This window comes from Macaca thibetana, chromosome 16, assembly GCF_024542745.1.
Source record: "Macaca thibetana thibetana isolate TM-01 chromosome 16, ASM2454274v1, whole genome shotgun sequence".
NCBI lineage: Eukaryota > Metazoa > Chordata > Mammalia > Primates > Cercopithecidae > Macaca > Macaca thibetana.
In genome coordinates, this window is record NC_065593.1 from 52006848 (window position 1) to 52032183 (window position 25336).

The 25336-nt window shown below is 48.1% G+C and overlaps 3 protein-coding genes across 4 annotated transcripts in view; 1 reads left to right on the top strand and 2 right to left on the bottom strand.

Annotated features, from left to right (window-relative positions):
- The window catches only part of RETREG3 (reticulophagy regulator family member 3), a 30370-nt gene extending 20306 nt beyond the window's left edge, over positions 1–10064 (bottom strand). For both annotated transcript variants that reach the window (XM_050762733.1, XM_050762731.1), the window contains exon 1: positions 9730–10064. In XM_050762733.1, coding sequence (XP_050618690.1) covers positions 9730–9968 — 239 coding nt within the window. In that variant the 5' untranslated portion in view covers positions 9969–10064. The remainder of the gene's footprint in view (positions 1–9729) is intronic.
- The window catches only part of TUBG1 (tubulin gamma 1), a 70384-nt gene extending 54520 nt beyond the window's left edge, over positions 1–15864 (top strand). The window contains exons 2-12 of the mRNA XM_050762747.1: positions 10334–10437; positions 10759–10871; positions 11074–11241; positions 12708–12776; positions 13060–13139; positions 13577–13703; positions 14272–14358; positions 14474–14623; positions 14885–15037; positions 15121–15282; positions 15470–15864. Coding sequence (XP_050618704.1) covers positions 10389–10437; positions 10759–10871; positions 11074–11241; positions 12708–12776; positions 13060–13139; positions 13577–13703; positions 14272–14358; positions 14474–14623; positions 14885–15037; positions 15121–15282; positions 15470–15667 — 1356 coding nt within the window. The 5' untranslated portion in view covers positions 10334–10388 and the 3' untranslated portion in view covers positions 15668–15864. The remainder of the gene's footprint in view (positions 1–10333; positions 10438–10758; positions 10872–11073; positions 11242–12707; positions 12777–13059; positions 13140–13576; positions 13704–14271; positions 14359–14473; positions 14624–14884; positions 15038–15120; positions 15283–15469) is intronic.
- The window catches only part of PSMC3IP (PSMC3 interacting protein), a 146736-nt gene that overhangs the window by 27864 nt on the left and 93536 nt on the right, over positions 1–25336 (bottom strand). The gene's annotated exons all lie outside the window — the stretch shown is intronic.

Genomic DNA, 25336 nt, shown 5'->3' on the forward strand with positions numbered 1-25336 from the left:
GATACGACACACATGGCCGGGCGCGGTGGCTCAAGCCTGTAATCCCAGCACTTTGGGAGGCCGAGACGGGCGGATCACTGGGTCAGGAGATCGAGACTATCCTGGCTAACACGGTGAAACCCCGTCTCTACTAAAAAAAATACAAAAAACTAGCCGGGTGAGGTGGCGGGCGTATAGTCCCAGCTACTCGGGAGGCTGAGGCAGGAGAATGGCGTGAACCCGGGAGGCGGAGCTTGCAGTGAGTTGAGATTCGGCCGCTGCACTCCAGCTTGGGGGACAGAGCCAGACTCCGTCTAAAAAAAAAAAAAAAAAAAAAAAAAATTGTGTCTTCCATACTGGGGTATGGAGGACACAAAATTGGCCATGAATTGAAAAAAATAATAGTATGTACATGGTGGCACACAATATTATTCTGTTTACTTACACATGTTTTAACCTTTCCATAATAAAACATTTAAAAAATAATTCATTATCTACATATGTAGTCTAAAAAATGTGAAAACAGGCTATTCTCTTCATTTAAAAATTCACACATAAAAACATTATGGTTTTAAAACTTTTTCACATAATACACAGACAATTAGCCTGGTGTGGTGATGAACTCCTGCGGTCTCAGCCATGAGGTGGAATGATCGCTTGAGCTCAGGAGTCCCAGGGTACGGTGAGTCATGATCACACTACTGCAATCTAGCGTGGGTGACAACAGTGAAACCTTGTCTCAAAAAAAACAATGAATGGTCCAGGCATGGTGGCTCAAGCCTGTAATTCCAGCACTTTGGGAGGCTGCAGCAGGTAGATCACTTGACATCAGCAGTTCAAGACCAGCCTGGCCAACATGGTGAAACCCCATCTCTACCTAAAAATACAAAAATTAGCTAGGCATGGTGGCAAGTGCCTGTAATCCCAGCTACTCGGGAGGCTGAGGCAGGAGAATCGCCTGAACCCGGGAGGCGGAGGGTGCAGTGAGCTGAGATCATGCCATTGCACTCCAGCCTGGGCAACAGAGCAAGACTCCATCTCAAATAAAATGAAAAATAAACTAAGACTGTGGCTTACGCCTGTAATCCCAGCACTTTGGGAGGCTGAAGCAGGTGGATCATGAGGTCAGGACATCGAGACCATCCTGGCTAACATGGTGAAACCCCATCTCTACTAAAAATACAAAAAATTAGCCAGAAATGGTGGCGGGCGCCTGTAGTCCTACCTACTCCGGAGGCTGAGGCAGGAGAACAGCGTGAACCCAGGAGGTGGAGCCTGCAGTGAGCCAAAATCATGCCACTGCACTCCAGCCTGGGCGACAGACAGAGGGAGACTCCATCTCAAAAAAAAATAATAAAATAAAGTAAACAAAAATAAACTAAGACGTTTCCAATTGGTTTTCTTTTTTGAGACGGAGTCTCACTGTTGTTGCCCAGGCTGGAGTGCAGTGGCGCGATCTCGGGTCACCACAACTTCCGCCTCTGGGGTTCAAGCAATTCTCCTGCCTCAACCTCCCGAGGTAGCTGGGATTACAGGCATGTGCCACCACACCCGGCTAATTTTGCATTTTGCATTTTTAGTAGAAATGGGGTTTCTCCATGTTGGTCAGGCTGGTCTTGAATTCCCGACCTCAGGTGACCCGCCTGCCTCAGCCTCCCAAAGTGCTGAGATTACAGGTGTGAGCCTGTAATCTCAGGCTCACAAAACTTTTGGCACCCGGCCAAAAGTTTCCCATTTTTGATGTAATAAAGAAAAGCTGAACTGTACATCATTGAGCATGTTACTGTGTCAAAGGCATTAACTATTTTAAACAAATAGCTTTATTGGTCCGGCATGGTAGCTCACATCTATAATCCCAGCACTCTGGGAGGATGAGGCAGGTGGGTCACTTGAGGTCAAGAGTTCAAGACCACCCTGGCCAATATGGTGAAACTCTGTCTCTACTAAAAATACAAAAATTAGCCAGGCATGGTGGTGCACACCAGTAGTCCCAGCTACTCAGGAGGCTGAGGCAGGAGAACTGCTTGAATCTCAGAAGCAGAGGTTACAGTGAGCCAAGATCACACCACTGCACTCCAGTCTGGGCCACGGAGTGAGACTCCGTTTCAAAAAAAAAAGGTAAGAAAATAGCTTTATTGGCCGGGCGCGGTGGCTCAAGCCTGTAATCCCAGTACTTTGGGAGGCCGAGGCGGGTGGATCACGAAGTCAGGAGATCGAGACCATCCTGGCTAACATGGTGAAACCCCGTCTCTACTAAAAATACAAAAAACTAGCCGGGCGTGGTGGCGGGCGCCTGTAGTCCCAGCTACTCGGAGGCTGAGGCAGGAGAATGGCGTAAACCCGGGAGGCGGAGCTTGCAGTGAGCCGAGATCGCGCCACTGCACTCCAGCCTGGGCGACACAGCGAGACTCCGTCTCAAAAAAAAAAAAAAAAAAAAAAAAAAAAAAAAAAATAGCTTTATTGAGATAATGGTTTGTATACAATAAAGTTCCCTTTCAATTCATCTGCCAGCAGCAGAGATGAAAAAAAAAAATCACAGCGCTGTACAACTAATAGCATTATGTAATTTTAGAACATTTTCATCACTCCAAAAGAAACCCATACCCATTAGTATTCCTTCTCCATTTCCCCCAGCCCTGGAAAAGCTTCTTCAGTGGCTTAAAATATGTTACCAAACTACCTGCTAGAAGGGCTGCCCAGGGGCCTGGCACAGTGGCTCACACCTGTAATCCCAGGACTTTGGGAGGCCAAGACGGACAGATCACAAGGTCAGGAGATCGAGACCATCCTGGTTAACACGGTGAAACCCCGTCTCTACTAAAAACACACAAAAAAGTTAGCTGGGCGGGTTTCTGTAGTCCCAGCTACTCAGGAGGCTGAGGCAGGAGAATGGCATGAACCTGGGAGGTGGAGCTTGCAGTGAGCCAAGATCGCACCACTGCACTCCAGCCTGGGGGACAGAGCAAGACTCCGTCTCAAAAAAAAAAAAGGCTGTCCAATTTATGTTCCTATCAGCCATAATTTTTCCATATTTTTCCCAGAATTAAATATGATCATTAAAAATACTTAAGGCCAGGTGTGGCGGCTCATACCTGTAATCCCAGCACTTTGGGAGGCCAAGGTGGGTGAACTGCTGGAGCCCAGTTCAAGACCAGCCTGGGCAACATGGTGAAACCCTGTCTCTATGAAAAATACAAAACAATTAGCCAGGTGTGGTGACACACACCTGTAGTCCCCACTACCTGAGAGGCTGAGGTGGGAGGATGGCTTGAGCCCAGGAGGTTGAGGTTGCAGTGAGCCATGATCACACCACTGCTCTCTAGCCTGGGCAACAGTGAGATCCTGTCCCCCACCAAAAAAAAAACTTAAGATAGAAATTAGTAAATAATTGCCATTTACATATATTTGAATTATTTTATTATTTGTGAGAGTGAAATTTTATATATCCATTGATTTGTTTTTCCCCCTTTTGTGAACTGTCCCTCCACTTTGTCAGGGACTAAAATCCAATTAAATGAATAGGCCGGGCACGGTGGCTCACGCCTGTAATCCCAGCACTTTGGGAGGCCAAGGCAGCCTGATCACGAGGTCAGGAGATCGAGACCATCCTGGCTAACACAGTGAAACCCTGTCTCTACTAAAAATGCAAATAAATAAATAAATAATCAAAAAATTAGCTGGGCATGGTGGTGGGCACCTGTAGTCCCAGCTGCTGGGGAGGCTGAGGCAGGAGAATGGCGTGAACCTGGGAGGCGGAGCTTGCAGTGAGCCGAGATTGCACCACTGCACTCCAGCCTGGGCAACAGAGCGAGACTCTGTTTCAAAAATAATAGTAATAATAAAAATAATAATAAAATATCCCTGGAATAGCAACTGGTGTCCAGAAACATCATGAGAAATTCCAGAACCAAACATAAACTTTTGTGGTTAAGTACACCATGAAGCCTCACTGTTAGTACCAGTAAATTAAAGTTTGCTATAATAATAAATAATGACCACATGTCTATTTTCAAAGACACGACTTCTAGGTTCCTTTGTTATTACAGATTAAGCTTGTCTCAAGGACACTTCAAAACAAAGCATCCCATTCTACAGGGACAGAAAGCCTGTTACTGTACGGCACTTGTGACTGCCTGGTTAATGAGCCCAAGTCACCAGTAAATTCAAAGGAAAAATTAACCCAACCTGTATCATGCAGTGACAGTTGTTGCTTGCAAAAAAAAAAACAGAAATGAAACCAGCTAGCTGCTAATAGTGGAGAGAAAGCACTCAACCTTACAATTAGGGCAGATAAAAACTAAAGGCAAAGAGAGGTGAAGTAAACCAAGGCATCCTTGGGAGTCTTCTTGGCTCACGAAGACAAGAACCCTGCAAAGACTATCATCAGGAACATTTGCTCAACAGATTTCATTAGAAATCTGATGTGTAGATTTTTTTTTTTAACAGAACAAATATCTCTACTTAAATGGGCCCCCCATCTTCCATTTCTTGTTTCTATTATTTTTTACTCAAATCCTAACCTTCTAACTCAGAATTGCTGTATATCCTTAATCACTTCTTTGGGTCATTTTTTTAAATTTTTTTTTTTGGGGGGAAGGAGACAATTTTTACATTTCATTTGTGAAATAACAAATTCTATAATAACCTCCTAGAAATAGAGTATGGTTAACTGAGACTAGTGACTGCAAAAAGCAGATCCCAACAGATATCTCTACTTGGGACTCAGCTTGTGGATTGCTCTAAAACAATATCCCTAATTCAAAGACTATGTAGATTCACAGATTGTTAAAAACCACAAAGCAGTCAAGGTGCAGTGGGTCATGCCTATAATCCTAGCACTTTAGGAGGCCAAGCCGGGAGGGCTGTTAGAGCTGAGCACATTGAGACCAGCCTGGGCAACATATTGAGATTGTGTCTCTACAAAGTTTTTTAAATAGGCTGGGCCCAGTGGCATGTGCCTCTAATCCCAGCTACTTGGAAGACTGAGGCAGGAGGACTGCTGGAGCCCAGGAGGTAGAGGCTACAGTGAGCTATGATTGTGCCACTGCACTCCAGCCTGGGCAACAGAGCGAGACCCTGTCCCCCCCACAACCCCCCCTTCCCCAGCAAAAACAAAACAAAAACAAAAAAAAAACAACTGGGAAAGAGCTCAGCAGTTATGTAGGCCTCCTTGAACTATGTCTTCATGTTAGGTGGGAGAGGGAGCTTGGAGTTCACACATTTCCAGGGTTCATTTACCCTCCTCTGATCTCAGAGTACGAGTCAAACCAAAAAGTTACCCAAACCTGTTCTTTTCTGATCCTGTCAGGATACATGCTTGCTGACTCTCATATTCTTCCCCCAAATCACTCATTCACAGATGAGGTTGAGGCTAATGAAAACACAAGCAATTGGAAGGAACGGCCTGACATTTCTATTATTATCCTAGAGATAATAACAGATCAGTGACCAGAAGTACTCTAGGCTGGAAGATCTCTGATATGGCCACCATAAATTCTCTGGTACCTGAAAAAAAAAAAGTGTGAAAACCTTGGAATACTATAGTGACAAAGTATCTACATCTATCTCCATCTTTTTTTTTTTTAAGATGTAAGAAGGCATATTCACAGGTACAGCAAAATATGACTGAGTATACAAAACACTGAAAATTAAGAGCTACCTACCTGAATTCTGATTTTTTTTTGTACTCCTATCCAATATTCTAATACCTCAAAATGCACAAAAATCTCAGTTAATGATATGCCATTTTTATCCCATTATTCAATACAAATAATAAAAGAGAAACTAAATATTTCAGATTTGATTTTTCTGACTTGAGCTAATGATCCTCCTCCCTTTCTTAAACATTTAAAATGTTTGTTAACTGAACACTCTTCGACATTCCTAAGTGAAATGTCAGCCCTCATACTCAATATGACACTACTAGAATGTGAAGCCCAAATTTCATTTTAAATCTCTAATTACCTACCAAGGAAGCTCATTTCCCCAAACAATTTTGTGAACTCCAATGCCAGACTATTCAAGTTTCTGGGGGACTTAACAGTATCTGTACCTTTCATAGGTAGGAGTCCTCTCCAGAAATGGCATACCCAACTGTTCTTTTAGTCTCAAGAGTCACATCCTCGGCCAGAAACAGTGGCTCATAGCTGTAATCCCAGCACTTTGGGAGACCGAGGTGGGTGGATCACCTGAGGTCAGGAGTTCAAGACCAGCCTGGCCAACATGGTGAAACTCCGTCTCTACAAAAATACAAAAATTAGCTAGGCATGATGGCGGGTGCCTATAATCCCAGCTACTCGGCAGGCTACGGTGGGAGAATCGCTTGAATCTAGGAGGCGGAAATTGCAGTGAGCCAAGATCACGCCGTTGCATTCCAGCCTGGGCGACAGAGGAGACTCCATCTCAAAAAAAAAAAAAAGGGCTGGGCGCGGTGGTCAGGAGATCGAGACTATTCTGGCTAACACAGTGAAACCCAGTCTCTACTAAAAAATACAAAAAATTAGCCGGGTATGGTGGTGGGCCCCTGTAGTCTCAGCTACTTGGGAGGCTGAGGCAGTAGAATGGTGTGAACCTGGGAACTGGAGCTTGCAGTGAGCCAAGATCATGCCACTGCACTCCAGCCTGGGCGACAGAGCAAGACTCCGTCTTAAAAAAAAAAAAAAAAAAAAAGTCACATCCTCACTTTGTTGTCTCTCTCCCACACCTTCTTGAAATGTGATGGGACTGTAACAAGAGTAACTGTGTTCTGGATACACAGCAGACAAGCTACTAGGAGATGCCAAAGATAAAAAACCAATCACAGCAATGCTTTAAGAGACCCAGAGTACAAAAGGAGTATGAAGTGAGCCTCTAAACATAGCATATTCATAAGCTTAAGTAAACACTGGTAGAGGCCCGCAAATTAAAGCTAGCTGTAGATATATAGATATATCCCAGTCACAGCAGCTCCTTATGTGCAGACCTCAACCTCACATTCTGCTTCAGAAACCTCTCTTGGACAAGGGGCAGATGAAAGGTCCCCTCCTTGCGGATCACGAGGTCAGGAGATCGAGACCATCCTGGCTAACACGGTGAAACCCCATCTCTACTAAAAAATACAAAAAATTCACCTTGGGAGGCTGAGACAGGCAGATCACGAGGTCAGGAGATCGAGACCATCCTGGCTAACACGGTGAAACCCGGTCTCTACTAAAAAAATACAAAAAACTAGCCAGGTGAGGTGGCAGGCGCCTGTAGTCCCAGCTACTAGGGAGGCTGAGGCAGGAGAATGGCATAAACCCGGGAGGCGGAGCTTGCAGTGAGCTGAGATCCGGCCACTGCACTCCAGCCTGGGCGACAGAGCCAGACTCCGCCTCAAAAAAAAAAAAAAAATCCATTTAAGGCCCGGTACAGTGCAGTGGCTCACACCTGTAATCCCAGCACATTGGGAGGCTGAGGCAGGCGGATTGCTTTGAACTCAGGAGTTTGAGATGAGCCTGGGCAACCTGGCAAAACTCTGTCTCTACAAAAAAAATACAAAAATTAGCCAGGCATTGGTGGTGCATGCCTGTAATCCCAGCTGCTCAGGAGGCTGAGGCAGGAGAATCCCTTGAACTCGGGAGGGGGAGGTTGCAGTGAGCTGAGATCATGCCATTGCACTCCAGCCTGGGCAACAAGAGCGAAACTTTCTCAAAACAAAAATAAGTAAACCCTGATAAAGTGTCTTTTTTCATCAGGCAGTCATACTTTGATACAAATTGGTTTGATGAGGCCCAGCCTTCTTGCTAGAGAGACCGAAACCACTGTGGGAAATGTTTTGACTGGATGAAACACTCTTCAGTGAGGTGCTATAGTGAAGATTTCTACAGAGGGCAATGGGAATCAGTCCCTAGGGGTCAAGGAAGAAGCACTTGGCTGGGCACGGTGGTGTATGCCTATAATCCCAGCACTTTGGGAGGCCAAGGCGGGAGGATCACCAGAGCCTAGGAGTTCGAGACCAGCCTGCACAATATAGTGAGACCCTGTCTCTACAAAAAATTTTAAAAATTAGCCAAGCATGGTGATGTGCACCTCTGCCCAGCTACTGTGGAGGCTGAGGTGGGAGGATTGCTTGAGCCCAGATGTGGAAGTTGCAATGAGCCGAGATCATACCATTGCACCCCAGCCTGGGTGATAGAGCAAGACCTTGTCTCAAAAAAAAAAAAAAAAAAAAAAAAAAAAAAAAAAGCGGGGTGAAGTGGCTCACGCCTGCAATCCCAACACTCTGGGAGGCCGAGGCAGGCAGATCACCTGACGTCGGGAGTTCAAGACCAGCCTGACCAACATGGAGAAACCCCATCTCTACTAAAAAATGCAAAATTAGCCGGTTTTGGTGGCTCATGCCTATAATCCCAGCTACTTGGGGGGCTGAGGCAGGAGAAATGCTTGAATCCTGGAGGCGGAGGTTGCAGTGAGCCGAGATCGCGCCATTGCACTCCAGCCTGGGCAATAAGAGCGAAACTGTCTAAAAAAAAAAAAAAAAAAAGGGAAAAAGCACTACCAAGAATAAATGAAGTAGTAGGAAAAGTTTACCATCGAGTATGCTAATGGCTCTGGAAGCCACAAATGCCAAAGACTACTGTGACACATTTAACTGGGTCTCTTTCAAACTGGGAGAGGATTAGCTTAATAGCTGAACACTGTCTTCAGGTCAATGAACTTGGAATTATTTGTTCTGCTTCAGCTCACTGAAAATCTTTCAGATAAAGGATAATGTTTTGATTTTAAAACCAATTTTAAGGGGAAGCTATTTTTAGCAAAAACACATTTAAAAAACACACATATTTTGTTTCAGGCTTATCCAGAACAGTCTTAATACATTCAGCTGCAGAAGGCCCCCTAGAAGTCAGTTCCCTTGGAACCTCTTCCATTACGAATAAATCCAAAACTATGGTTGCTAGCTCCTATGAAGTCCTAGGTCCGCTTTAGGTGATGACAACTGAGAGAAGTAGCAGTTCCATTTTCACAGAGCATGACACACACAGATAAAGCATATTTATAGTGCCACTTTTCCAGCTCAGGAACACACACACACTATTGGACATCCTCAATTTCTTTGCCTATAAACAATGGCTAAGGATGCCTCTCTAATTCCTTGGAACAGGGAGGAGTTACAATCACAGGTGGCTTTGAAACGGGTGAAATCTCCGTCATTTCCTAACTGTTCTTTAAAAGCTTGTACTTTTCTTTCAATTTTCAGCTTTGGGGGCTCACACTGACGCTCAGACTTCATAAACTTCCTTCCTAGATAAACAACATGCTAATTCATGCGAATCGCTCAAGCTTGTTTTAAAATCACACCTATGGATACCTTTGCAAGACTTCACGCCTGTACTCCAACAACAACTACTAAAACCTCTGGAAACAATCTAGAACTTGCACTTGAGCAGACAAGAGAAAGGAAGTGATGGCTTTAAAAGGACGCAGCTTTCCCGGGCTCAAAAGAGGCGCCCTAGCTCACTCTTGAGCGGCTCAAGATGTTACCAGAAGCTCCCGCCAGATGTGCACGGCGGAGGTGCGGGCACCGGTAAGGCAGAGAAGACGGGTGGGCGGCCCTGGGAAGAACTGGGGTGCCCAAGCCTGCAGGCGGGATGGAGTGGAAAGAGGTGAGGCAAAATTAGGCAGGTACAGGAAGGAGCCAGTGCAGCGAAGAAAACAGGGCAGGCGAGTACAGCCCTAGAGGAACCGACGAATTCGGGACTCGGAGGGTTTCCGAGGGTCCAGTTCTCTCACCAGAAAGCCGCGTTCAGCCCCAGGCACCACAGGGCGCTCCTGGCTGGCCGCTCCCACACCAGGGCTGCCTGCACCCGACTCAGCAGAGGCTCGTAAGGCCCCAGCACCTCGACCAGGGCCCGCTGCGCCGCCTCAACCTGCCGGTCCCGCTCCCAGGAGCCTGACACATCTCGGCGGCCCCTGAAAGTCGACCCCGAAGCCGGGCCTGGGGTCGCCGCCACCCCTTCGGCCTCCGCCATCTCCCCCCGGCAGCCACAACATCCGGGGCCGTGGCCCGACAGTCACAATAACAGCAACTGCGCAGATGCGCGATTCGGCGTGGGAGGCCGCTTCGCACCACAGCGCGCTTGCGCGCAGGCCCAAGCAGGCGTCTACCCAGAGGGGAGGGAGGACGCCGAGTCAAAGTACCCCGCCAGCGTTGAGGCGCGGAACCTGATCCGTCGGCTCAGAGCCCGATCAGAAGCCGCGCACGCGCAATCTGCATGAATGAAGGCCAGTGCTTAAAGACATGCCATTCATTGCCAGAACTCGGTTCTCATTGGAGCGGATGAAGGTCGTGGGTGGAGCTTGTTGTTTCGCGCCTGCGTCTTGCGGCGAGCGGGCTGGCGTGCGGCGGCGTTGCGGGCGGGAGCGGCTGCAACGCCGGTGCTTGAGGAGCGATGCCGAGGGAAATCATCACCCTACAGTTGGGCCAGTGCGGCAATCAGAGTGAGCGAAACTCCGGCCCCTCAGCTAGCCAGGTTCCTTAGGGTCAATGTGATCTCGCTGTAGGATCCTGGACTCCATCTGTCCTTGCCAGAATCGTAGTTCTCTGAAAGGCGAGACATCCCTGACCCAGTGTCCACTTGCCCAGCCCCGAGGGGCCCTCCCCTGCCCTGTCCCTGGCGTACAGTCCTTTCCTCAGACACGGGAGAGTCCTACGGCTTGACTTCTTATTCCTGGACGCAGGCGCCCAGTCCCCCCGCTCCTGACTGGAACCTGCCCGGAACTAGATATCTTCTTTCTCCCCTGCCTGCCCCTTCCCCCCAGTTGGGTTCGAGTTCTGGAAACAGCTGTGCGCTGAGCATGGTATCAGCCCCGAGGGCATCGTGGAGGAGTTCGCCACCGAAGGCACTGACCGCAAGGACGTCTTTTTCTACCAGGTGCCCCCAGCGACTTGGCCAAGGGCGGCAATGGCCCGAGGGGCCAGAAGGGAAGGGAGTGGCCTGGTACTGGGAACCCTGCTGGGCAGTGGGGCCAGGCGGCTGGCTTGAGGAGGGAGGGCTGGAGGGAGCCAGAGTTGGGAGGACTTAGGACTTGGGCCACCCTAGCTGATTGGGCCCCCTCCTGGACTCCCCTTGACAGGCAGACGATGAGCACTACATCCCCCGGGCCGTGCTGCTGGACCTGGAGCCCCGGGTGATCCACTCCATCCTCAACTCCCCCTATGCCAAGCTCTACAACCCAGAGAACATCTACCTGTCGGAGCATGGAGGAGGAGCTGGCAACAACTGGGCCAGTGGATTCTCCCAGGTCGTTTCCTATTCCCTGACAGGGCCCACAACTCCCTGGGTAGGGACAGGCCCTATGACGTCCCAGGGAGAGAGGAAACCAGATCAGGGATGTATGAATGCTGGAGGGAGAGACGTGGCTGCAGGGAGTGGACCATGTAGTATTGTCAAGCGCCTGTGCTAGCTAATGCAGTGTGCCAGGCCATTCTAAGTGCTTTACATATATTAATTTTTCTAAATCTCCCAACAACCCTAGAAGTAAGTACTACAGGTCCACAGTCCCTTATGTGCCTTTCCAGGATCCAGAAAGCCATGAAACCAAAGGACATTTCATAACTAGTTCAGCAGCAAAAACAAATCTCAATGAAGACAGGCGGTTTCTTTTTTATTTATTTATTATTATCATTTTTTGAGACGGAGTCTCACTCTGTTGCCCAGGCTGGAGAGCAGTAGCATGATCTTGGCTCACTGCAACCTCTGCCACCGGGGTTCAAGCGATTCTCCTGCCTCAGCCTCTCGAGTAACTGGGATTACAGGCGCTTGCCATCATGCCTGGCTAATTTTTGTATTTTTAGTAGAGACGGGGTTTCACCGTGTTAGCCAGGATGGTCTTGATCTCCTGACCTCGTGATCCGCCTGCCTCGGCCTCCCAAAGTGCTGGGATTACAGGCCTCAGCCACCGCACCGGCCCCATACTTTCTATCCAACTTAATGTCATTACTGATGCCTTTTATTACAGAAATACTAATATGTGTGATTAACGTGCTTCTGACTCCCACTGGAATTTTATTTAATATATATTATATATACTGTAATAACTTTCTAAAATCTGAAATATTTTGAATTCCAAAATATAACTGGCCCCAACACTGTTAGATAAGGGTATATGGACCTGTATTATTACCTTCATTATACAGATGAGGAAACTGAGGCATAGAGCAATTAAATAAGCTGCCCAGAGCTACATAGAAGTAGAGTTAATGGGCCGGGCACAGTGGTTCATGCCTGTAATCCTAGCACTTTGGGAAGCCAAGGCGGGCAGATCACCTGAGGTTAGGAGTTCAAGACCAGCCTAGCCAACATAGTGAAACTCTGATTCTACTAAAAATACAGAAAATAGCACGTGTCTGTAATCCCAGCTCCTGGGGAGACTGAGGCAGGAGAATCACTTGAACCCGGGAGGTGGAGGTTGCTGTGAGCCAAGATCAGGTCACTGCACTCCAGTCTGGGAGACAGAGAGAGACTCCATCTCAAAAAAAAAAAAAAAAAAAAAAAAATAGAGCTAATGTATGAACCCAGGTAGTCTGGGTGTAGAGTGCTTTCTTGTAACCACTGCACCGTACCGCCTCTCAATGTAGATAAAAAGCAGGCAGCTGTACTCCATAAAAGGACTCCTGGGTGCTATAAGGAGAATTGAGGGTGGCTTTTCTGAGGTCGGAGTCCTCCCGTGGTTCTGTCCCACTCTGACCCTCCCCTATGTCTGTACAGGGAGAAAAGATCCACGAGGACATTTTTGACATCATAGACCGGGAGGCAGATGGTAGTGATAGTCTAGAGGTAAGTGTCCCAGGAATGCTGGTAGGAGCCGACATAGGCAAGGCTTAGCAGCACCCTCTAGAAGCGACCTGTTAGGAACGAGACCCACTCATGTACCCTTTGCACTGGACAGAAGCTATCAGGCCTTGCTGGAAACAAGGCAGTCGCCTAAGCTATATAAGTGAGGGGACTGGAGGGGAAGCAAGGGCTTGGGAAAATGGGAGTCCTGAAAAATTATGAGATGGGTCTAGTTTGACATCTTGCCACTAGATACCTGGATACTGACTGCCGCTTCCCCATGCAGGGCTTTGTGCTGTGTCACTCCATTGCTGGGGGGACAGGCTCTGGACTGGGCTCCTACCTCTTAGAACGGCTGAATGACAGGTAAGTTTGTGTCTGGTGATTAGGAAAGGTTTCTAACTTGGCTTCCTAAATGACTAGTGGACCCAGCAGATATAACTTCATATTTGCTGGAACAGGAAAGAGTTCTATTCCCTCCTATAGAGAGGAAAATGAAGTTACAATGACTGAGAACCCCATCACACTCCCAGTAGCGGGAACTGGAACCTGGAACCTGAGCCCTGGATGAAAGTCGAGGGAGTGTGGCCAGGTGTGGATTTGGAAGCCCAGAGTCTAAGATATCTCCGCCTTTCCCCCTGTAGGGTTACAGACTTCCAAAAGCCGAGGCTCCCTTCTCTACTGATCTGACCCCACCCCAGTTTCGCCATCAAGATTTAGCTGCTTCTGGACAGTTGTTAGGGAGCACCATGTTCACAACGCCTTCAGTCTGTTGCCCCGATCCTTTCCCCAACCGCCACCAGGTATCCTAAGAAGCTGGTGCAGACATACTCAGTGTTTCCCAACCAGGACGAGATGAGCGATGTGGTGGTTCAGCCTTACAATTCACTCCTCACACTCAAGAGGCTGACGCAGAACGCAGATTGTGTGGTGAGTCCTGGATTCTACCTCTCCCAACTCCCAACACCCCATACCCACTCAAGTCTATTAAATCATTTTCATGTATTTAAAAAAATCCATTTTAGCCAGGTGCAGTGGCTCATGGCTATAATCCCAGCACTTTGGGAGGCCAAGGTAGTTGGATCACTTGAGTCTAGGAGTTCAAGACCAGCCTGGGCAACATGGTGAAACTCCATCTCTACTAAAAATACAAAAATTAGTCGGGAGTGGTGGTACATGCAGAAGGATCACTTGAACCTCAGAGGCAGAGGCTGCACTGAACAGAGATCGTGCCACTGACTGCACTCCAGCCTGGGTGACAAAGTGAAATGCTGTCTCAAAAAGAAAAAAGAAAAAAAAAGAACGTTTAAATAAGATGAAAAGAAAAATTTAAAAATCCATTTTGAGCCCTCTTTTGCCCTAGGTCAGTGCAAATCCCTTTTCAGTGGATCTTTCTGGCTATAAAACTCAAGGGAAATTAAGCTTCAGAGCCTAGGGTCAGGCAGAGCTTCTGTTTTTCCTATCCCCATTGATCTGTGACCCTCTTCTGTCCCCACAGGTGGTGCTAGACAACACAGCCCTGAACCGGATTGCCACAGACCGCCTGCACATCCAGAACCCGTCCTTCTCCCAGATCAACCAGCTGGTGGGCTCCCATTCCCAGACTCCTTTGGACTAGAAGCCCTCCTTGTTTTACGGTCATCTGGGGAAGGGAGGTCCCATTGTGGCCGAGGCCCACGACATGGCACCCCTGTCCCCAGGTGTCCACCATCATGTCGGCCAGCACCACCACCCTGCGCTACCCCGGCTACATGAACAATGACCTCATCGGCCTCATCGCCTCGCTCATTCCCACCCCACGGCTCCACTTCCTCATGACTGGCTACACCCCGCTCACTACGGACCAGTCAGTAAGAGCAGCCTTCAGTGTCCCAGGCCAGGCCGGCCCTGGGCCCAGCAGGCCCTGCCCTAGCCTTTCTGTCTTCCCCACTGCCCCAGGAGCTGCCCTTTGCGGGCCCCGAGGCACTGTGCTCAGGGACTAGCACAGAGCAGGCGACTTTCTTGCTGACTTGCTCTCTACCCTCCCTCTGCCTTTGGTTTCTGCCAAGGAGAAGCCAAAGGGGGACTCTGCCCTGAGCGCTGGCCGGGTTCCTGTCTCACTGTCCCATCAGGTGGCCAGCGTGAGGAAGACCACGGTCCTGGATGTGATGAGGCGGCTGCTGCAGCCCAAGAACGTGATGGTGTCCACAGGCCGAGACCGCCAGACCAACCACTGCTACATCGCCATCCTCAACATCATCCAGGGAGAGGTGGACCCCACCCAGGTAGGGGAGGCCCCTTCATCCCGCACCCTGGACCCGCAGGGGTAGAGGAGAGGCCACCTCCACTGCTCGTGTGCCCACCCCAGGTCCACAAGAGCCTGCAGAGGATTCGGGAACGGAAGTTGGCCAACTTCATCCCGTGGGGCCCCGCCAGCATCCAAGTGGCCCTGTCGAGGAAGTCTCCCTACCTGCCCTCGGCCCACCGGGTCAGTGGGCTCATGATGGCCAACCACACCAGCATCTCCTCGGTGAGTCTCACAGTTTGCATCTTTTTTTCCCTGAATCAGTTTCCTGACTATACCTCACGTCTCTGCATCTGCTGGCCCTGCTTCTAGCTTTTTTGCTGTAGGCATGGCCCAGCCCTGGTTCCCTGTCTTTCTGGGCCATAGTATTCTTTTAAGTTCTTTGTAACCCCTGTTTTCTGCACACCCCAAGCTCTTCGAGAGAACCTGTCGCCAGTATGACAAGCTGCGGAAGCGGGAGGCCTTCCTGGAGCAGTTCCGCAAGGAGGACATGTTCAAGGACAACTTTGATGAGATGGACACATCCAGGGAGATTGTGCAGCAGCTCATCGATGAGTACCATGCGGCCACACGGCCAGACTACATCTCCTGGGGCACCCAGGAGCAGTGAGTCCCCCAGGACAGGGACCCTTATCTGCCTTACTGGTTGGCCCAGGCCCTGCCTGACTGACTACTCCTTCAGAGCACAGATCAGGGACCTCACGTATCTCTTTCTCATAAACATGCACTCTCTGTTGGCCTGTGAACACATTTACTTCTCCTCTTATAAGACTATTTATCTTTAATAAAGCACTGGATATAAATCAAGTCACTGGTCCCTTTAAAGCCTTTGGGTTCTGGAGATGCCGGGGGTGGGGGGATGCCTGTTCTTTCTCCATCACTCTGACAGGGTCCTCGCCCACTTCCAGCATCTTCAATTCTGAACCACCAGCTTCCCCCAGGTTTTTCTTCTGCCTAGTTTTGGAGAACACTGATGGGGTTTGACCCACCTGAAATTCCTTTCCAGGGTAAAAAGGCCCACAGATATTACTTTGTTCTCTGTCTGACCCTTTCTGGGTCCCTGTTCCCTCCCACCCTCACCGTATCAGGTGAATATTCCACCAGCTTCATGTTTCCACCTCAGAGTGTCTTTTTAACCACAACCTCAGGCTCAAGGCCACCACCCCTGCCACTAGGCCATGAACAAGCAATGGAATCCAACCTAATACCTCTAAGTTTCTAGCAAGCAGTCCAGGAGAGCTGCTCGTTTCAGGCAGTTGGAGTCTAGCAACGTCAAGTCAATAGACCAAATCTAAAGCCTAGACTGTAAGCAGGATCATAAGTGGTTCCATAGCTAAGGCACCATAATTCTCTTCTCAAGTGGTCGCCAGTAATTTAAATGGCCGGTGCCTTCTACTTCTGGTGGAAGATTGCAGGGAGGTAGTAAATACATAGGGGCCTAAGTCTCCAGGATTGGGTTTTTTTTTTGTTTTTTTGTTTTTTTTGAGACAGGGTCTTGCTGTCACTCTGTCACCCAGGCTGGAATACAGTGGCATAATCACGGCTCACTGCATCCTCGACCTCCCTGGCTCAGGCGATCCTTCCTGTCTCAGCCTCCTAAGTAGCTGGGATCACAGGCACACACCACCTAAATCTTCAGGATAAAAAGGGCAAAGCAGGTTTTATCCTGAGAGCATAGTAGATTGTCAGGACCCCATTAGGCTCTTATACACCATAAAGATATATCGTAGTGACAGCTAACATGCACACATATGCTGTGAGAAGTACATTATTTTGTTGAATCCTCACAACAACCCTATGAAGTGGTAGATACTAATTTTTAAAATACGGTAATAAGGCCGGATGCGGTGGTTCACGCCTGTAATCCCAGCACTTTGGGAGGCTGAGGCGGGTGGATCACGAGGTCAGGAGATCAAGACCATCCTGGCTAACATGGTGAAACCCCATCTCTACTAAAAATACAAAAAAATTAGCTGGGCGTGGTGGGGGGCGCCTGTAGTCCTAGCTGCTGGGTGTGAACCCAGGAGGCGGAGCTTGCAGTAAGCTGAGATCGTGCCACTGTGCTCCAGCCTGGGAGACAGAGTGAGACTCCGTCTCAAAAAAATAAAAAATGAGCCGGGCGTGGAGGCAGGCGCCTGTAGTCCCAGCTACTCGGGAGGCTGAGGCAGGAGAATGGCGTGAACACAGAAGGCGGAGCTTGCAGTGACCCAAGATCACGCCACTGCACTCTAGCCTGGGCAACAGAGCAAAACTGTCTCAAAAAAATAATAATAAATAATAGCAATAAAAGTAGAAATAAAAACAATACAGTAGAACAATGATTTACAAGCATTTACCTTGTATCAGGTAGTACAAGTAATCTAGAGATGATTTAAAATACTATACAGGAGGATGTGCATAGGTTATGTGTAAATTCTATACCATTTTATATAGTTTCTTCTTTCTGATTTTTTTGAGACAGTCTCACTCTGTTGCCCAGTGCAGTGCAGTGGCGCCATCTCGGCTCACTGCAACCTATTCCTCCCAGGTCAAGAAATTCTTGTGCCTCAGCCTCTCTAGTAGCTGGGATACACACATGCGCCGCCATGCCCAGCTAATTTTTGTATTTTTTATAGATAAGAGGTTTCTCTATGTTGGCCAGGCTGGTCTCGAACTCTTGGCTTCAAATGATCCACCCACCTCGGCCTCCCAAAGTGCTGGGATTACAAGCATGAGCCATGGCCATATTTTATTTTTTCTAAAACATTTTATTTAATTAAGCATCTGCAGATTTTGGCATTCTTGGGTGTCCTGGAACCAATGCCCTGTGGGTACCAAGAGACAACTGTACTTGCTCACTATTGGCCTGGGAATATAATTTTCCTTCTATGAACCTGTTTATCTTTCATAGTTATCCCCCCTGCCAGGTAAGTATGAACCTGTTTATCTTTCATAAAGTTCTACATGTGAACAGAGAGAATATACAGGCCAGACCCCTATGAACAGAGGGGACCCTTTCAGGACTGATGGGCAGAGAACAAGCCATCAGAAGCCAGGCCCTAGGCTGACTGAGGGGTGGCAGAGAGGCCATGAGCCTGTTAACATCACAGCCAAGACAACCAGCCTGTCACTATCAGTTGCCAGTGTCTTCAGGGGGCTGACTCAGGGAGAGCCAGCCTGGTTGGTGTGAACCAGCTGCCTATTCTCCCAAAAGGAAGGAAGATGACTTCAGTGAAAACCAGTGTGCACCTGGTCCTTTCTCAGCTCCTCCTCCTACTTCTGTACCACTAGTTTCCTTGCCTCAGTTCTCCTTTCCTTCCCCTTCCCTTGAAGACCAACCTTGCATAAGTTGTGCCAGGCATCTGCACGAGTGCTGGTGCTGAGTGGGGGATCACAAACTGGCACAAGTACTGAGGCTGCTGTATGTGAGTGGCCACCTGGCCCACCTCCAGGCCATAAGCAACCCCCAGGCCCTCCTTTGGAGGATCCAGTAAAGTAGCATGTAAAGCCCTGAGCAGGAGAAAACACCAGGTAGTCTAGAATAAAAGTTATGTCTGGTTAGTACTACAGCCACCAACCCAGAGGGGTGAATACATGCCCTGTGGGGGAGAAATGGAGCTGCAAAGACACCTCCTTTTCCTGGTGGCTAAGTATCAGGCATTACCAGCACAGACAAAGCCTTCAGTGCTAACTTCAGAACCAGATCCCTCCCCCAAGGCTATTTCCAGATCACCCATCACCCCAAACCAGGGCAGCCCCTCCCTGTTCTTGGCCAGCCTGCAAACCCCAAAGTGTGTCAACTAGAGGGCAGCTCAGAGGCCAGGTGGAAAGGGAGGGAGGCCTCTGGGAATCAGGACAGCAGGTGGTGCTGGTAGTGAAAAGTCCCTGTGGTGGGAGAGACTGTAAGCCACAGAAGAGACTGTCCCCGCTGAGAGACAAGGACTGCTGCAGAAACAGAGAGAAAGCCTGGAGGCGGGCCAGTGCTCAAGCCTGGAACAGGAACTTCTCTGCAACTAAATAAGAGAAAATTAGCTGTTTAAAGCTAATGTTCCTAGACTTCAGTGGGATGTGATCCCAGGGACCCTCAAACATGCATGACGCGGAGATCTATATCAGGAAGCACATAGGCAAAAATAGAACTGTGTAAATGAATCTGAAACTTAGAAGCTGTAACTTTGGAAAGTGAGACGTGAAGCGGTGGCAAGCACACGCGGTGGGTGGGGAACACGTGGCGAGCAGAGGCACTGGACAAAGAGTGGTGGGTCAGTCCATTAAGCCTTATCCTGCTCTCTGCCAGTTGCAAATATTCTAGATCTCCCTAGAAAATGGGCTCCTCGGCCGGGCGCGGTGGCTCAAGTCTGTAATCCCAGCACTTTGGGAGGCCGAGACGGGCGGATCACGAGGTCAGGAGATCGAGACCATCCTGGCTAACACGGTGAAACCCCGTCTCTACTAAAAAATACAAAAAACTAGCCGGGCGAGGTGGCGGGCGCCTGTAGTCCCAACTACTCGGGAGGCTGAGGCAGGAGAATGGCGTGAACCCGGGAGGCGGAGCTTGCAGTGAGCTGAGATCCGGCCACTGCACTCCAGCCTGGGCGGCAGAGGGAGACTCCGTCTCAAAAAAAAAAAAAAAAAAGAAAATGGGCTCCTCAGTGGAGAGTCCATTGAAATCCAACATACAACCCACCCCCAAGTAATGCCCGCTCCCAGCACTTGCTCCCTTTCCATTCCTTCTCAGGTATCTCAAGCAGGGAAGGGGCTGCCCTCGGAAGGTAACAGAAATATTTGAAATTGATATTCTGAATTACTAATACATCACTTATTAAAATATTTAATTAAATTTGGCCAGGTGCGGTGGCTCACGTCTGTAATCCCAGCACTTTGAGAGGCCGAGGCAGGTGAATCACTTGAGGTCAGGAGTTCCAGACCAGCCTGACCAACATGGTGAAACCCTGTCTCTATGAAATATACAAAAATTAGCCAGGTGTGGTGGCAGGCCTTTAATCCCAGCTACTTGGGAGGCTGAGTCAGGAGGATTGCTTGAACCCTGGAGGCAGAGGTTGCAGCGAGCCGAGATTGTGCCACTGCACTCCAGCCTGGGCAACAGAGCGAAACTCCATCTCAAAAAAAAAGAAAAAAAAGTTTTTAAATTAGCCAGGCATGGTGGTGCATACCTGTGGTCCCTGCTGCTCCACAAGCTGAGGTGGGAGGATCGCTTGACCCAGGAGGTCAAGGTGACAGTGAGCTGTGATCATGCTACTGTTCTCCAGCCTGGGCAAGAGAGTGAGACCCTGGCCACTCCAAAAAAACCAAAAAACATTCCATGATGGGGACAAAAAATTAAAGAAATAAAATAAGAACCACACCCCCGCCTCCCCAGAAATCCCCACATTCCCTTAGACTTAGGAAAACCAGGACAGTTGGTCACCCTAAATGAAAGACCACCACGGAGAACGATTAGAAAATTGCAAAGCAGTACATATAAATAATCAGGGGTGAATTAAGGCCTGATAGATATTTGTTCATGAATTAAGCAAGCATTTATTAAAAACGGAGATTGAGTTGCCCAGCACTAAGCTTCACAATTCACCCTACTAAGGGGGTTCCCACTTTTACTAGAGGGGTGACATAGCATTGTTACCATTTGAATAGTGTTTTACCCTGCACGATGCACTTGCACATGCATTCATTATCTGAGTTTTTTGAGGGAGGTTTTTTTCGTCATTTATCATCATAGGAAATCAGTTCAGGGAGGTTAAGTAATTTGTCCAACATCACACAGCTGGTACATAAAAGACACTAGACCTTGTGTCCTCTGGCGCCAAATCAATACACTCTTTCCTCCACAGCCACTAAGAAGTGCTCCGAGGTGATACAACCTGAATTAAAGTTTGTTTTGGGGGTATTTATTTATTTATTCAAGACAGAGTCTCGCCCTGTCACCCAGGCTGGAGTGCAGTGGCACGATCTCGGTTCACTGCAACCTTCGCCTCCCAGGTTCAAGCAATTCTCTTGTCTCAGCCTCCCAATTAGCTGGGACTACAGGCGCACGCTACCACACTCAGCTAATTTTTGTATTTTCAGTAGAGACAGGGTTTTGCCATATTAGCCAGGCTGGTCTTGAACTCCTGACCTCAGGTGATCCACCTGCCTCGACCTTCCAAAGTGCTAGGATTACAGGCATGAGCTACCGTGCCCGGCCTTTTGTGTTTTATTTTTGAGACAGGGTCTCTGTTGCCCAGGCTACAGTATGGGTGACACAATCATGGCTCACTTCAGCCTTGGCTGAAGCTACCTTCCTGCCTCTGCCTCCCAAGTAGCTAGGACCACTGGTGCGCGCCACCATGCCTGGCTAATTTTTTTTTTTTTTTTTTTTTTTTTTTTTTTGAGACAGAGTCTCGCTCTGACGCCCAGGCTGGAGTGCAGTGGCGCAATCTCGGCTCACTGCAAGCTCCACCTCCCGGGTTCACGCCATTCTCCTGCCTCAGCCTCCTGAGTAGCTGGGACTACAGGCGCCCGCCACCGCGCCCGGCTAATTTTTTGTATTTTTTTTAGTAGAAACGGGGTTTCACTGTAGTCTCGATCTCCTGACCTTGTGATCCGCCCGCCTCGGCCTCCCAAAGTGCTGGGATTACAGGCGTGAGCCACCGCGCCCGGCCCTGGCTAATTTTTTAAATTATTTCTAGAGACAAGGTCTCCCTATGTTGCCCAGGTTGGTCTCGAACTCTTGGCCTCAAGAGATCCTCTTGCCCCAGCTTCCCAAAGTGCTGGCATTACAGGCATAAGCCTCTGGGCCTGGGCTCAGTTACAGGTTCTTTTTTTTTTTTGAGACAGAGTCTCTCTCTGTCGCCCAGGCTGGAGTGCAGTGGCGCTATCTCCACTCACTGCAAGCTCCGCCTCCCGGGTTCATGCCATTCTCCTGCCTCAGCCTCCCGTGTAGCTGGGACTACAGGCACCCGCCACCGCACCTGGCTAATTTTTGTGTTTTTAGTAGAGACGGGGTTTCACCGTGTTAGCCAGGGTGGTCTCGATCTCCTGACCTCGTGATCCGCCCGTCTCGGCCTCCCAAAATGCTTGGATTACAGGCGTGAGCCACCGCACCCGGCCAGTTGCAGGTTCTTAAGTGAGAAGGGACATGATGAAATCTGTGTTTTAGGGCCAGTGCAGTGGCTCACACCTGTAATCCCAGCACTTTGGGAGGCCGAGGCAGTGAAATTGCTTGAGCCCAGAAGTTTGAGAACAGCCTGGGCAACATAGCAAAACCCCGTCTCTAGAAAATATTTAAAAATTAGCAGGGCATGGTGGTGTGCACCTGTGGTCGCAGCTACTTGGGGGGCTGAGGTGGGAGGATCACTTGAACCCAGGAGGTAGAGGTTGCAGTGTGCTGAGATCACACCACTGTACTCCAGCCTGAGTGACAGAGCAAGACCTCGTTTCAAAAAAAAAAAAAAAACAAATAAAAATCTGTGTTTTAGGATACTTTGTCTGAAGCTGGCTTAAAATGTAAATCGGCACCATTTAGTAAATTGGCACCTTTTTAAGTGAAAAAAACATTCAGTGATTTCTGGGGGTGTTGTTGTTTAGAGACAGTCTCGTTCTGTCACTCAGGCTGGAGTACAGTGGTACAATCATAGTTCATGTTAACCTTGAACTCCTGTGTTCAAGCAATCCTCCCACCTCAGTGTGCCAAGTACCTGGGACTACAGGTGGTGCCACCATACCTGGCTAATTTAAATTTTATATATTTTTCTAGAAATGGGGTCTCACTATATTGCCCAGGTTGATCTCAAACTCCTGGCCTCAAGTGATCCATTTGCTTTGGCCTCACAAATTGCTGGGATTAAGGCATGAGCCACTGCACCTGGCCTTTCTTTTTGTTTTCTCTATTTTCCAAATGGTCTATAATGAATATGTATTACTTTTATAATCAGAAAGAAGTATATTTTAAGTGTAAATAAGTGGAAGAGTAAACAGGAAAAGAAGCTAGAGGTAAAGTGGTCACAGATGGTAAATGACAATAAGGTAGATATGAAAAGCAGAGATGATGATAACAGAACAGAAGGAGAAATCTAACTGCTTGGTGGTGGAGATCAGTACATTCTTATTTCAGACACTTTTACTGTCTTTCTGAAAACTATGGGAGACATGAGGGTTTAGGGTTATTTCAAAAACAGGTGGAGGCTGGGTACTCATGCCTGTAATCCCAGCATTTTGGGAGGCCAAGTCGGGAGGATCACTTGAGGTCAGGAGTTTGAGACCAGCCTGGGCAACATAGCGAGACCCTGTCTCCACAAAAATAAGCCAGGCATGGTGGCAGGTGCCTGTATTCCTAACTACTCAGGAGGCTGGAGCAAGGAGGATTGCTTGAACCCAGAAGTTTAAGGCTACAATGAACTATGACTGAGCCCCTGCACTCCAGCCTGGGCAACAGAGGGAGATCCTATCTCAAAAAAAAAAAAAAAAAAAAAAAAAATAGTGGATATATTTGATTCAAGTTTAGAACTACAAAAGAATATCAAGCAAAGAAACAAGTTCAATATTTTTCATACCATGACCAACAAGAAAAGTCAACATTCTAAATGAACTTTCTATATTAATTAGTGTACAAGTATAAAATATATATTTATAATATACAATGTATACATTATATGCAATATAAATGGATGTAAAGTATTTCAACAAAAGTCTTGTTTTTTTGTTTTTATGTTTGTTTGTCTTGTTTTGTTTGTTTGTTTTTCAGGAGACAAGGTCTCACATTGTCACCCAGGCTGGAGTGCAGTGGCATGATCATAGCTCAGTACGGTCTTAAATTCCTGGGCTCAGCCTGTAATCCCAGCACTTTGGGAAGCCAAGGTGGGCGGATTACCTGACTTCAGGAGTTCGAGACCAGCTTGGCCAACATGGTGAAACCCTGTCTCTACTAAAAAGACAAAAATTAGCCAGGCATGGTGGTAGGCACCTGTAATCCCAGCTATTTGGGAGGCTGAGGCAGGAGAATCACTTGAACCCAGGAGACAGAGGTTGCAGTGAGCCAAGATCGCTCCATTGCACTCTGGGCTTGGCCAACAAGAGTGAGACTTTGTCTCAAAAAAAAAATTTACTGGGATCAAGTATAATCCTCCTGCCTCAGCCTCCCGAGTAGCTAGGACTACAGGTGGCTGCCACCACACCTGGCCTCAATGAAACTCTTTTTTTTTTTTTTTTTTTTGAGACAGAGTCTTGCTCTGTCGCCCAGGCTGGGGTGCAGTGGCCGGATCTCAGCTCACTGCAAGCTCCGCCTCCCGGGTTTAGACCATTCTCCTGCCTCAGCCTCCCGAGTAGCTGGGACTACAGGCGCCCGCCACCTCGCCCGGCTAGTTTTTTGTATTTTTTAGTAGAGACGGGGTTTCACCGTGTTAGCCAGGATGGTCTCGATCTCCTGACCTCATGATCCGCCTGTCTCGGCCTCCCAAAGTGCTGGGATTACAGGCTTGAGCCACCGCGCCTGGCCTCAATGAAACTCTTAAAGGGATGAGTAAATACTTGAAATGCTAGGGATGGACTGCTGAACATAAACGTAATTTTTGCATATAATCATATGCTTTCATTTGTTTTTTCAAATTCAAAATAAAATGTTGCAAAATATAACTTGTCCAGCTAGGCACAGTGGCTCACACCTGTAATCCCAGCACTTCGGGAGGCCGAGGCAGTAGGATTGCTTGAGCCCAGGAGTTTGAGAACGGCCTGGGCAACATGGTGAAACTCTGTCTCTACAAAAAATAAAAAAATTAGCTGGGTGTGGTGGCACACACCTGTACCTAGTTACTTGGGGGGCTGAGGTGGGACAGTGTCTTATGGGCTGGGACGGTGTCTTTATCTCTATTTCCCTGTTATCTACCTGTTATCTACCACAGGCCCTGCACATTGTAGCTGTTCAAAATACATTTGTGAACAAATGAAAAAATGATGTCAAGGCCATAACTTTTAGTCCTCCTCTTTTCATTAACGAGAAGACATTAAGAGACTTGCCACATAATCAAATAAAAGCACACCCCATGACAAATTAATGAGTTGACCACATTGGATCAGGAATATTGAGATGTTAATCCTAGACTGTTCTCAGAGAGGAGGTGGAAAACGGGGAAAAAGAAGTAATTTCTCCAACTATAAATTAACTTATTAAAATTCCTGCATAACATAAGATATCCCAAGATTCTTTTTTTTTTTTTTTTTGACACAGGGTCTTGCTTTGTCACCCAGGCTGAAGTGCAGTGGCATGATCACGACTCACTGTAGCCTTGACCTTCTGGGCTCAAGCAAT